Source organism: Coregonus lavaretus, assembly GCF_964263955.1.
Source record: "Coregonus lavaretus genome assembly, chromosome: 33".
NCBI classification, from domain to species: Eukaryota; Metazoa; Chordata; class Actinopteri; order Salmoniformes; family Salmonidae; genus Coregonus; species Coregonus lavaretus.
In genome coordinates, this window is record NC_140020.1 from 10,378,911 (window position 1) to 10,392,347 (window position 13,437).

Sequence of the window (13,437 nt, forward strand, 5' to 3'; positions counted from 1 at the left end):
GCTTCTATTATCCATTTTCATTATCCGTCTGTGAATAAGAGATTAATGAGCATGACAAATATAGTGGATTTTAGCATATCAGCTGCAAAACACCTGTTGGCAGATTGTGAATGACACATTCATTTTCAGGGGTTTGTTTTAGGAGTGGCTAGCTTCCCTACCCATTGCATCCAATAGTTGTTGAATTGAAACATTATCACAATGACCACTTCAAATGTTCCACTGACCTGTGATAACTGTTAACATTGACTTCATTGAAATGTTAAAATGTTCATTGTTTGATTATCTATTCACTTACCATGTCTACTTCTGATATACTGTCCAAACTCTCCACCTGAACATCCACTCCCACAGGGACAGCAGGGCCTGCAAAACAACAGTCACAAGAAGGAGATTTTAATTTTTTTATGTTATTATATTCCTGATAATCAGTGTCCTCATATTCAGCAGTCAAGGTTTCAGGTGAAAACACAGGTTCACTTTGAGAGTGGACATAACATGGTTTAAGGTGAGTTAGTGTGAAAGGGTATCACAGAGACATCAGATATCAAACATAAAAATGCAACTTTCTCTTGATAGATATAAACTGAGTATACCAAACATTAGGACCACCTTCCTAATATTGAGTTGCACCCCTCCCCCCTATTGACCTCAGAACAGCCTCAATTTGTCGGGGCATAGACTCTACAAGGTGTTGAAACCGTTCCACAGGGATGCTGGCCCATGTTGACTCCAATGCTTCCCACAGTTGTGTCAAGTTGGCTGGATGTCCTTTGGGTGATAGACCATTCTTGATACACAAGGGAAACTGTAGAGCGTGAAAAACCCAGCAGCAATGCAGTTCTTAACACAAACCGGTGCGCCTTGCACCTACTACCATAGCCTGTTCAAAGGCACTTAAATATTTTGTCTTGCCATTAACTCTCTGAATGGCACACATACACAATCCATGTCTCAGTTGTCTCAAGTCTTAGAAATCCTTCTTTAACCTGTCTCTTCCCCTTCATCTACACTGATTGAAGTGGATTTCACAAGTGACATCAATAAGGGATCATAGCTTTCACCTGGATTCACCTGGTCAGTCTATGTCATGGAAACAGCGGGTGTTCTTAATGTTTTGTACACTCAGTGTATAGTATGCAGTGAAAACGTATGTGAACCCCTGCACAGTTTTCACATTTTGTTGTGTTAGAGTCTGACATGTTGACACTTTCAATTGTAACCCTGGGAAGTAGGTTGTGTAGATCAGTGGAAAAATGTAAACAAATTAAAAGTGTCAACATTTCAGATTCTAACACCACAAAATGTGAAAACTTTTTTACTGCATTGTATTAGTGTAGATAAAAAATAAAAAAAGCCTTTGTCTGAGTTTAGGTCTTAACTTGGAGCTAATGGTATTTCCATATCTTCTTCATACAGTACTTCTTCCTCGCTCTCTCTCATATCCTTTTCCTTTGATCAGCACCACAATCCCAGCAAGACTCCAATTACTACTACACGATATTACAGCTACAGATAATCTACAGCTAATATCAAAAACTGTTTGAGGGCAATACCATACAGTCATATTTTGAATTATTCATTTGATTGCAGGGGATGAGTCATGAGTGATAGATTTGGGTTAGATTTGTGGTTTTGCGAGCATATGGACTCAAAATGGTGCCAGAGGGGATGGCTGCCGTTTTACGGGCTCCTGACCAATTGTGCTTTTTGGGTGTTTTTGTTGCGCTGTTTTTAACTTTTTGTGTACATAATGTTACTACCATCGTTTCCTATGACCGAAAAGAGCTTCATTACTCACCTCGATGTGGATGAGGATTTTTTCTTTAATGAGTCGGACGCAAAGGATATACTGCTCTTCCCGGACCAGGCCCAAATCCCCGTCATATGTAAGAAGAGGAGACGCCGCTACAGGGGTCGGCGAGTCGGATGCCTGGCGAGACTATGTCGACGAGTGGATAATCCGCCCTTACCCCCTCCGTTCTACTGGCGAACACTGAAGAATAAACTGGATGTGCTCCGTTCGAGACTATCCTATTAACAGAACATAATATCCTATGTTTCACGAGTCGTGGCTGAGCAAGGACATGGATAATATACAGTTAGTTGGGTTTTCCGTGCATCGGCAAGACAGAACAGCAGCCTCCGGTAAGATCAGGGGGGGTGGGGTGTGTCTCTTTGTCAACAACAGCTGGTGTGTGATCTCTAATAGTAAGGAAGTCTAAAGGTTTTGCTCGCCTGAGTTAGAGTCCCTCATTATAAGCTGTAGACCACACTATTTACCAAGAGAGTTTTCATCTATATTCTTCGTACAGTCTTCGAAAAAAAGGTTTCAAAAGGAGAACCCTTTTTGTCCCCATAGGAGAACCCTTTTTGGTTCCAGGTAAAACCCTTTTAGGTTCAAGGTAGAACCCTTTTGGGTTCCATGAAGAACCTTCTGTGGAAAGGGTTCTACATGGAACCCAAAATGGTTCAACCTGGAACCAAAAGGGTTCTACCTGGAACTAAAAAGGGTTCTTCAAAGGGTTTTCCTATGGGGACAGCCAAATAACCTTTTAAGGTTCTAGATAGCAAAACATTTTCTAAAAGTGTAGCTGTCTATTTACCACCACAAACCGATGGTGGCACTAAGACCGCACTTAACAAGCTGTATAAGACCATACGCAAACAAGAAAGTGCTCATCCAGAGGCAGCGCTCCTAGTGGCCTGGGACTTTAATGCAGGAAAACTGAAATCCGTTTTACCTTATTTCTACCAGCATGTCACATGTGCCACTAGGAAGAAGAAAAAAACTCTAGATCACCTTTACTCCACACACAGATGAGTACAAAGCTCTCCGTCGCCCTCCATTTGGCAAATCTGACCATAACTCTATCCTCCTGATTCCTGCTTACAAGCAAAAACTCAAACAGGAAGTACCAGTGACGCGCTCAATATGGAAGTGGTCCGATGAAGCGGATGCTAAGCTACAGGACTGTTTCACTAGCACAGACTGGAATGTGTTCCAGGATTCATCCAATGCCATTGAGGAGTATACCACATCAGTCACCGGCTTCATTAATAAGTGACCACAGTGACCGTACGTACATATCCCAACCAGAAGCCATGGATTACAGGCAACAGCCGCACTGAGCAAAATGCTAGAGCTAGCGCTTTTAAGGAGCGGGACACTAATCCGGACGCACTGTGTCGAAATCCCGCTACGCCCTACGACGAACCATCAAACAGGCAAAGCGTCAATACAGGACTAAGATCGAGTCCTACTACACCGGCTCTGACGCTCGTCGGATGTGGCATGGCTTGCAAACTATCACGGATTACAAAGGGAAACCAGCTGTGAGCTGCTCAGTGACACAAGCCTATCAGGCAAGCTAAAGGCCTTCTATGCTCGCTTTGAGGGAAGCAACACTGAACCATGCATGAGAGCACCAGCTGTTCCGGACAACTGTGTGATCACACTCTTCATAGCCGATGTGAGTAAGACCTTTAAACAGGTTAACATTCACAAGGCTGCAGTGCCAGACGGATTATCAGGACGTGTACTCAGAGCATGCGCTGACCAGCTGGAAAGTGTCTTCACTGAAATGTTCAACCTCTCCCTGACCCAGTCTGTAATACCTACATGTTTCAAGCAGACCACCATAGTCCCTGTGCCCAAGAAGGCCAAGGTACCCTGCCTAAATGACTACCGCCCTGTAGCACTCACATCTGTAGCCATTAAATGCTTTGAAAGGTTGGTCATGGGTCACATCAACACCATCATCCCAGAATCCCTGGACCCACTCCAATTCGCATACCGCCCCAACAGGTTCACAGATGACGTAATCTCTATTGCACTCCACACTGCTCTTTCCCACCTGGACAAAAGGAACACCTACATGAGAATGCTGTTCATCGACTACAGCTCAGTGTTCAACACCATAGTGCCCTCCAAGCTCATCACTAAGCTGACCCTGGGACTGAACACCTCCCTCTGCAACAGAATCCTGGACTTCCTGACGGGCCACCCCCAGTTGGTGAGGGTAGGCAACAACACATCCGGCACGCTGACCTTCAACACGGGGGCCCCACAGGGGTGCGTGCTCAGCCCCCTCCTGTACTCCCTTTTCACCCACGATTGCATGGCCACGCATGACTCCAACACCATCATTAAGTTTGCAGACAACACGACGTGGTAGGCCTGATCACCGACGACGATGGGACAGCCTATAGGGAGGAGGTCAGAGACCTGGCAGTGTGGTGCCAGGACAACAGCCCCTCCCTCAATGTGAGCAAGACAAAGGAGCTGATAGTGGAGCACGCCACCATTCACATCGGCGGGCTGTAGTGGAGTGGGTCGAGAGCTTCAAGTTCCTTGGTGTCCACATCACTAAGGACCTATCATGGTCCAAACACACCAACACAGTCGTGAGGAGGGCATGACAATGCCTATTCCCCCTCAGGAGGCTGAAAAGATTTGGCATGACCCCAGATCCTCAAAAAGTTATACAGCTGCACCATCGAGAGCATCCTGACTGGTTGCATCACCGCTTGGTATGGCAACTGCTCAGCAACTGACCGCAAGGTGCTACAGAGGGTATTGCGTACGGCCCAATACATCACTGGGGCCGAGCTATTTGTATAGTGTTACTATTTTTCCTTTAGTTTATTTAGCACATTTTTCTTACTTTTTTAAAAACTCTGCATTGTTGGTTAAGGGCTTGTAAGTCAGCATTTCACGGTAAGGTCTACCTACAGCTGTTGTATTTGGCGCATGTGACAAATAACATGTGATTTGATAAGGTCATATTTATTTAAACAGCACATAGATCATATAAATCAGTTCTCTATGCAATTATATGGCACACAGTTTCATCCAACCCATGTTAAAGGTTCACATAAGAAGCACAAGTAACGCATAATACATATTTGTGTGTTATGCATTGTGGGTAGTGTCCTGATCGCCTGCCATTGTCTAATCTGCCTGCGCTGCCGTAGTGCCAGTCTCTTATGTAATCGCTAGTAACTAAAGCCTCTTGTCACTCAGCCTCCCCTAGCCTGTTACCTGGAAGAGAGGATATTAATTCATCGCCTTGTGCCAGCTGGGGCCCTGTCATTCCTCACTCACATCATATGCCATCCATCAGATCCTTAACTGGGCAGAGACCCAGGGACCCATGAACCAGCTTTCCCAGGCAGTAGCTCCCCCGGGACCACCTCCCCTCCCAGGACCTGTGAGGACGATGCTATTCGCCACACCTGCCAATTGCTGGGAGAACAGCCTGACCTCCCGTGGTCTCTACCCTGGATTAGACGGAACTTGCGGGGGATTGGGGTGGTTATTTAAGAAACAAATATCTTTAATTCATAGTGATTACATGTGCTCACTCCATCTGCTTCTCCTGCCATCGCGGAGCCACAGGAGGGCATGGTTATGATGTGGAGGCTGTGGCTGTGGAAGATGTGGAGGCTGTGGGAGATGTGGAGGCTGTGGGAGATGCGGAGGCTGTGGGAGATGCAGAGAATGTGGCTGTGGGAGATGTGGAGGCTGTGGGAGATGTGAAGACTGGCTGTGGGAGATGTGGAGGCTGTGAAAGATGTGGAGGCTGTGGCTGTAGGAGATGTGGAGGCTGTGGCTGTGGGAGATGTGGACGATGTGGAGGCTGTGGGAGATGTGGATGCTTTGGGAGATGTGGAGGCTGTGGCTGTGGGAGATGTGGAGGCTGTGGCTGTGGGAGATATGGAGGCTGTGGGAGATGTGGAGGCTGTGGGAGATGTGGAGAATGTGGGAGATGTGGAGGCTGTGGCTCAGGGAGATGTGGAGGCTGTGGGAGATGTGGAGGCTGTGGGAGATGTGGAGGCTTTGGCTGTGGGAGATGTGGAGGCTGTGGGAGATGTGGAGGCTGTGGATGTGGGAGATGTGGAGGCTGTGGGAGATGTAGAGGCTGTGGCTGTGGGAGATGTGGAGGCTGTGGCTGTGGCTGTGGGAGATGTGGAGACTGTGGCTGTGGGAGATGTGGAGGCTGTGGGAGATGTGGAGGCTGTGGGAGATGTGCTCTTCTAAGAAGACCACTGCTGAGAACAATCATTATGGGTCATTATGAGGCTGTGGGAGATGTGGAGGCTGTGGGAGCTGTGGAGGCTGTGGGAGATGTGGAGGCTGTGGCTGTGGGAGATGTGGAGGCTGTGGGAGATGTGGAGGCTGTGGCTGTGGGAAATGTGGAGGCTGTGGCTGTGGCTGTGGGAGATGTGGAGGCTGTGGCTGTGGGAGATGTGGAGGCTGTGGGAGATGTGCTCTTCTAAGAAGACCACTGCTGAGAACAATCATTATGGGTCATTATAGGCTCCTGTTCAGAGGATGGAGAACTGTGTGTCTGACCTTTTCACTGTGTGTTTGACCTCAAGTTGACTCTGTATCAGTTTCCATGTTCCCCTAGAAGATACTTGTTCGTTAAAGCTCACGTATAACATATTCTGATGATGATAAATCTGACATTCTCCATCAAAGCCATACAATGTATCATTAAAGGATCAGATCACAGCAAAGCCCTGTGTGACTGACTGATACTGTTCTCTGACCTCTTCAGTCTCTTCATAGAGTGGGACGTTAGTAGGGTTGCAAAATTCCAGTAACTTTCCCCAAATTCCCTGGTTTTCTATGAATCCCGTTTTGAAGATTCCCATAATCAGGAGGGAATAAACAGGGATCCGGAATCCTCCAACCAGGATTTCTGGAAAACCTGGACATTTTGGGAAAGTTACCAGAATTTTGCAACCCTAGACGTTACTATGAGCTGGTAAACAGTTGTCAATGGGGCACACAACTCCAGACACTATGGCCTGTGCTGATGAATTCAGTCATCAAGAGTGTCTCTGTTGTGAAACAGAGGAAGCAATTCCCCAGTCAGCTGACTGCTACAAAGACTTCAAAAATAACACTGAAATGACAAAACGACGACAAAACAAAAAAAAAAACACTAAAAAACACCCCATGCAAACAGGTTCATCAGCATAATTTAGTCAGTCTGTTTTCTTATACACAGGAGTCAGAACAACCGCTAGCTATCCGGATCTCTGCACAGCACAATGAGTATAGTTACATGCACACAATAATGTGATTATTGTTGTGGACAGTCAGACGTGCTTTGCAAATTCCCTAATAATCCTGTTTACATGGACACATCCGATATCAGGCTACCTGATGGCACTCTGATAAATGCAGAAAATCGGCAATCAAAATAAACGTTCTACCAAAGCGACAATGTTATTTTTGGGAAGCATATTTGTGTTCGGACATATAAAGTTTGTATGTGAAAACTACTTCTAAGATGCATACATTCAGTTGTTCCGAACTCACTTCACTCGCGCTAAAGAGGGAGGCTCGCTCGGCTGGTGCTACAGTGAGGGAAAAAAGTATTTGATCCCCTGCTGATTTTGTACGTTTGCCCACTGACAAAGAAATGATCAGTCTATAATTTTAATGGTAGGTTTATTTGAACAGTGAGAGACAGAATAACAACAAAAAAATCAAGAAAAACGCATGTCAAAAATGTTATAAATTGATTTGCATTTTAATGAGGGAAATAAGTATTTGACCCCCTCTCAATCAGAAAGATTTCTGGCTCCCAGGTGTCTTTTATACAGGTAACGAGCTGAGATTAGGAGCACACTCTTAAAGGGAGTGCTCCTAATCTCAGTTTGTTACCTGTATAAAAGACACCTGTCCACAGAAGCAATCAATCAATCAGATTCCAAACTCTCCACCATGGCCAAGACCAAAGAGCTCTCCAAGGATGTCAGGGACAAGATTGTAGACCTACACAAGGCTGGAATGGGCTACAAGACCATCGCCAAGCAGCTTGGTGAGAAAGTGACAACAGTTGGTGCGATTATTCGCAAATGGAAGAAACACAAAAGAACTGTCAATCTCCCTCGGCCTGGGGCTCCATAAAAGATCTCACCTCGTGGAGTTGCAATGATCATGAGAACGGTGAGGAATCAGCCCAGAACTACACGGGAGGATCTTGTCAATGATCTCAAGGCAGCTGGGACCATAGTCACCAAGAAAACAATTGGTAACACACTACGCCGTGAAGGACTGAAATCCTGCAGCGCCCGCAAGGTCCCCCTACTCAAGAAAGCACATATACAGGGCCGTCTGAAGTTTGCCAATGAATATCTGAATGATTCAGAGGAGAACTGGGTGAAAGTGTTGTGGTCAGATGAGACCAAAATGGAGCTCTTTGGCATCAACTCAACTCGCCGTGTTTGGAGGAGGAGGAGGAATGCTGCCTATGACCCCAAGAACACCATCCCCACCATCAAACATGGAGGTGGAAACATTATGCTTTGGGGGTGTTTTTCTGCTAAGGGGACAGGACAACTTCACCGCATCAAAGGGACGATGGACGGGGCCATGTACCGTCAAATCTTGGGTGAGAACCCAAGATTCCCTCAGCCAGGGCATTGAAAATGGGTCGTGGATGGGTATTCCAGCATGACAATGACCCAAAACACACGGCCAAGGCAACAAAGGAGTGGCTCAAGAAGAAGCACATTAAGGTCCTGGAGTGGCCTAGCCAGTCTCCAGACCTTAATCCCATAGAAAATCTGTGGAGGGAGCTGAAGGTTCGAGTTGCCAAACGTCAGCCTCAAAACCTTAATGACTCGGAGAAGATCTGCAAAGAGGAGTGGAACAAAATCCCTCCTGAGATGTGTGCAAACCTGGTGGCCAACTGCAAGAAACATCTGACCTCTGTGATTGCCAACAAGGGTTTTGCCACCAAGTAGTAGTAGTAGAGTCATGTTTTGCAGAGGGGTCAAATACTTATTTCCCTCATTAAAATGCAAATCAATTTATAACATTTTTGACATGTGTTTTTCTGGATTTTTTTGTTTGTTATTCTGTCTCTCACTGTTCAAATAAACCTACCATTAAAATGATAGACCGATAATGTCTTTGTCAGTGGGCAAACGTACAAAGTCAGCAGGGGATCAAATACTTTTTTCCCTCACTGTACATGCACAGATCAAATACACTGCTGGAACGCAGATTAAGGTGTTTACATGTCCTAATTATTCGAATGATTGCTCAGAAAACCAGGTGTTTTAATCGGTGTATGCTTACTTCAATTTTGACCTTACGCCGATTAAGATAAGCTTAGGTGTTTACATGACTATTGCATAATCTGCCTACTGCCATAATCAGTTTAATATTGAATTACTACTGTGCATGTAAACGTACTTAATTATGTAATGTTGCTGTAAAATACCGGCAGATCAGGAAAGATCACAACATCTGTAAGTCCCCAAGAGCATAATAAAAAAATCCCACTAAAAATCTGTCTGTTTAAGCTAGAGATATCTGTTTAGATTTTTTCCATGGGCTGCGTCTAAATCCACTGCATCCGCCGATGTCGGCCTTCCGCATTTGCGGTGGAAGATGGCAGACATACAGCGGTGTTCGTCAGACCAGGAGACATCCCGAAAATCAGTCTTCTCACAAAAACGTCTGTAGCGTCCGAACTGTTTGGGCTACACAATATCAGAAGGTGAGACTCCCACAAACACTTACATGTTGGTTGTTTTGCTCCAGGACGCCCACAGGCCTCACAAGACTCATCTGAAGGTAGCCCGGTACCAGTAAAAAAATGGTATGGAAGTATACACTGAGTATACCAAACATTAGGAAGACCTTCCTAATATTGAGTTGCAACTAGGGCTGTTACGGTGACCGTATTACAGCCACACTGGCGGTCTCGAGTCATGAGGGCAGTCAAATTCCAACTGACTGTTTAGTCATGGTAATTAGGCTTCTCCAAGCTCTGATGCTGCTGATGGTCATTAGTAGCCTACCAAACTTGCTAACTGCCTGGTACTCAGCACTCTATTGCCCCTCTAATCAATGCAAATGTATCGAAAATCTAATGAAACACTTCATGAGAGCCCATGAGTCACGTAGAAATGTCCTTGTTTTCGAAAGAAAAGCATTTTTTTTGCCCATTAAAATAACATAAAAATGGCCAGAAACAAATAACTTTCTTCTGAAACTCGTCAGTCTATTTTTGTTCTGAGAAATGAAGGCTATTCCATGCGAGAAATTGCCAAGAAACTGAAGATCTCGTACAACGCTGTGCACTGCTCCCTTCACAGAACAGCGCAGACTGGCTCTAACCAAAATAGAAAGAGGAGTGGGAGGCCCCGGTGCACAACTGAGCAAGAGGACAAATAGAATAGAGTGTCTAGTTTGAGAAACAGACGCCTCACAGGTCCTCAACTGGCAGCTTCATTAAATAGTACCCGCAAAACACCAGTCTCAACGTCAACAGTGAAGAGGCGACTCCGGGATGCTGACCTTCTAGGCAGAGTTGCAAAGAAAAATACATGTCTCAGACTGCCCATCTTAATCTTTTCTTTTTATTGGCCAGTCTGAGATATGGCTTTTTCTTTGCAACTCTGCCTAGGCGTAAAGATAATGGGCCTCTGTACGCCTATGTAGATATTCCATTAAAAATCAGCAATTTCCAGCTACAATAGCCATTTACAACATTAACAATGTCTACACTGTATTTCTGATCAATTTGATGTTATTTTAACGGACAAAAAATGGCTTTTCTTTCGAAAACAAGGACATTTCTAAGTGACCCCAAACTTTTGAAGGGTAGTGTATATTTCTCAACTTTCCTAATATTAAGCACATTGTTTCTCTTTACAATAGGAGTATAGCCTACCTGGCTGGCATGAAAATGAATCATGAGAAAAGCGTCCTCCATTCGCTATTTAAGTGCATAGATGACATGTATTTTTTTCCGCTGCCCCTGTTTTGAGACAGTTGCATCATAATGGTCCATTGTAAATCAAAACAAATTTCACACATATATTATTTAGTATATGTAAAGACAAGATTAAATCAAGAATAGTGTAATGGGTGACAATATTAGCCTATCACTTGTGAATGATGCCCAGCTTAAGGCAAACAGCGCATGTTTTTTTTGCAACTTTTTCAAATCATAGTCACACACCTAATGTAGCCTAGCCCATAGGCCAATATGTTTTGATAAGGTTTGTATCACAACTAACTAACGTGGCCAAATCCGCTTTACAAAGGGTGTGGAGCCTAACTGGCATACAGTGAGGGAAAAAAAGTATTTGATCGTCTGCTGATTTTGTACGTTTGCCCACTGACAAAGAAATTATCAGTCTATAATTTTAATGGTAGGTTTATTTGAACAGTGAGAGACAGAATAACAACAAAAAAATCCAGAAAAACACATCCATAAAAATGTTATAAATTGATTTGCATTTTAATGAGGGAAATAAGTATTTGACCCCCTCTCAATCAGAAAGATTTCTGGCTCCCAGGTGTCTTTTATACAGGTAACGAGCTGAGATTAGGAGCACACTCTTAAAGGGAGTGCTCCTAATCTCAGTTTGTTACCTGTATAAAAGACACCTGTCCACAGAAGCAATCAATCAATCAGATTCCAAACTCTCCACCATGGCCAAGACCAAAGAGCTCTCCAAGGATGTCAGGGACAAGATTGTAGACCTACACAAGGCTGGAATGGGCTACAAGACCATCGACAAGCAGCTTGGTGAGAAGGTAACAACAGTTGATGCGATTATTCGCAAATGGAAGAAACACAAAATAACTGTCAATCTCCCTCGGCCTGGGGCTCCATGCAAGATCTCACCTCGTGGAGTTGCAATGATCATGAGAACGGTGAGGAATCAGCCCAGAACTACACGGGAGGATCTTGTCAATGATCTCAAGGCAGCTGGGCCCATAGTCACTAAGAAAACAATTGGTAACACACTACGCCGTGAAGGACTGAAATCCTGCAGCGCCCGCAAGGTCCCCCTGCTCAAGAAAGCACATATGCAGGCCCGTCTGAAGTTTGCCAATGAATATCTGAATGATTCAGAGGAGAACTGGGTGAAAGTGTTGTGGTCAGATGAGACCAAAATCGAGCTCTTTGGCATCAACTCAACTCGCCGTGTTTGGAGGAGGAGGAATGCTGCCTATGACCCCAAGAACACCATCCCCACCGTCAAACATGGAGGTGGAAACATTATGCTTTGGGGGTGTTTTTCTGCTAAGGGGACAGGACAACTTCACCGCATCAAAGGGACGATGGACGGGGCCATGTACCGTCAAATCTTGGGTGAGAACCCAAGATTCCCTCAGCCAGGGCATTGAAAATGGGTCGTGGGTGGGTATTCCAGCATGACAATGACCCAAAACACACGGCCAAGGCAACAAAGGAGTGGCTCAAGAAGCAGCACATTAAGGTCCTGGAGTGGCCTAGCCAGTCTCTAGACCTTAATCCCATAGAAATCTGTGGAGGGAGCTGAAGGTTCGAGTTGACAAACGTCAGGTTCGAAACCTTAATGACTTGGAGAAGATCTGCAAAGAGGAGTGGGACAAAATCCCTCCTGAGATGTGTGCAAACCTGGTGGCCAACTACAAGAAATGTCTGACCTCTGTGATTGCCAACAAGGGTTTTGCCACCAAGTACTAAGTAATGTTTTGCAGAGAGGTCAAATACTTATTTCCCTCATTAAAATGCAAATCAATTTATAACATTTTTGACATGCGTTTTTCTGGATTTATTTTTTGTTATTCTGTCTCTCACTGTTCAAATAAACCTACCATTAAAATTATAGACTGATCATGTCTTTGTCAGTGGGCAAACAAACAAAATTAGCAGGGGATCAAATACTTTTTTCCCTCACTGTACATATGCAGCGCATGAATTTCAAGTTTGGGGAAGATAATTTTCACCATAAAAATGCACCTTAATAATACAAATATTACATGCATAATCGCATTTGTGGTCACTTTTGAGAATGGTGTTTTCCTGCTATGGAACATTCGCGCTTATAGCCTACTGCCGTGTGCGCATTGCTGGGCTTATAATGTGAAGAAATAGCCTAATAGTTTATCAACATTTTAAGCTAAACATTAATCCGTTGCATCAGGGTCATTGCTTAAAACAGGTTTTTTGATGCTAGTGGTTGTGACTAAGAGCCATGTGAGTGAGAGGTGCTTCAGTACGCAGCCTGGAGAAGGGAATTATAATTATTATATTGAGCCCAAGGGCACAACTGTCTCTGGCTGCAAAAGGCATGGATTTTATTAGGGGGCATTACGGCCACACAAAGGGGATGCAGCCGGGAAATTCAAGGCATTATCAAGTGCTTGTTAAATTGTGAATGAGAGACTGATGAAGTGTGTGCAGCCTGTTAAAAAAACAAAGCAGAGCTCATGCCTTTCATGCGACCTTTTTCAAATCATCCTTAGAGTCGCATCATGCAGCCTTAGAATGTATTACAAATCAAAACATATAGCCCAACATTTGTATCACAACTAAAGTTACATAAATAACTCTAAATTAAGCATATTTTACATTACATTTACGTCATTTAGCAGACGCTCTTATCCAGAGCGACTTACAA

General features: G+C 44.5%; 1 protein-coding gene across 1 annotated transcript in view; it reads right to left on the bottom strand.

The window, feature by feature from the left end:
• Positions 1–13,437, bottom strand: part of LOC311108320 (gamma-aminobutyric acid receptor subunit rho-2-like) — a gene marked incomplete at both ends in the record, with an annotated part of 42,494 nt that overhangs the window by 7,572 nt on the left and 21,485 nt on the right. Inside the window, one exon of the mRNA XM_084150948.1 lies at positions 299–366. Within this exon, the coding sequence (XP_084007074.1) occupies positions 299–366 (68 nt within the window). The remainder of the gene's footprint in view (positions 1–298; positions 367–13,437) is intronic.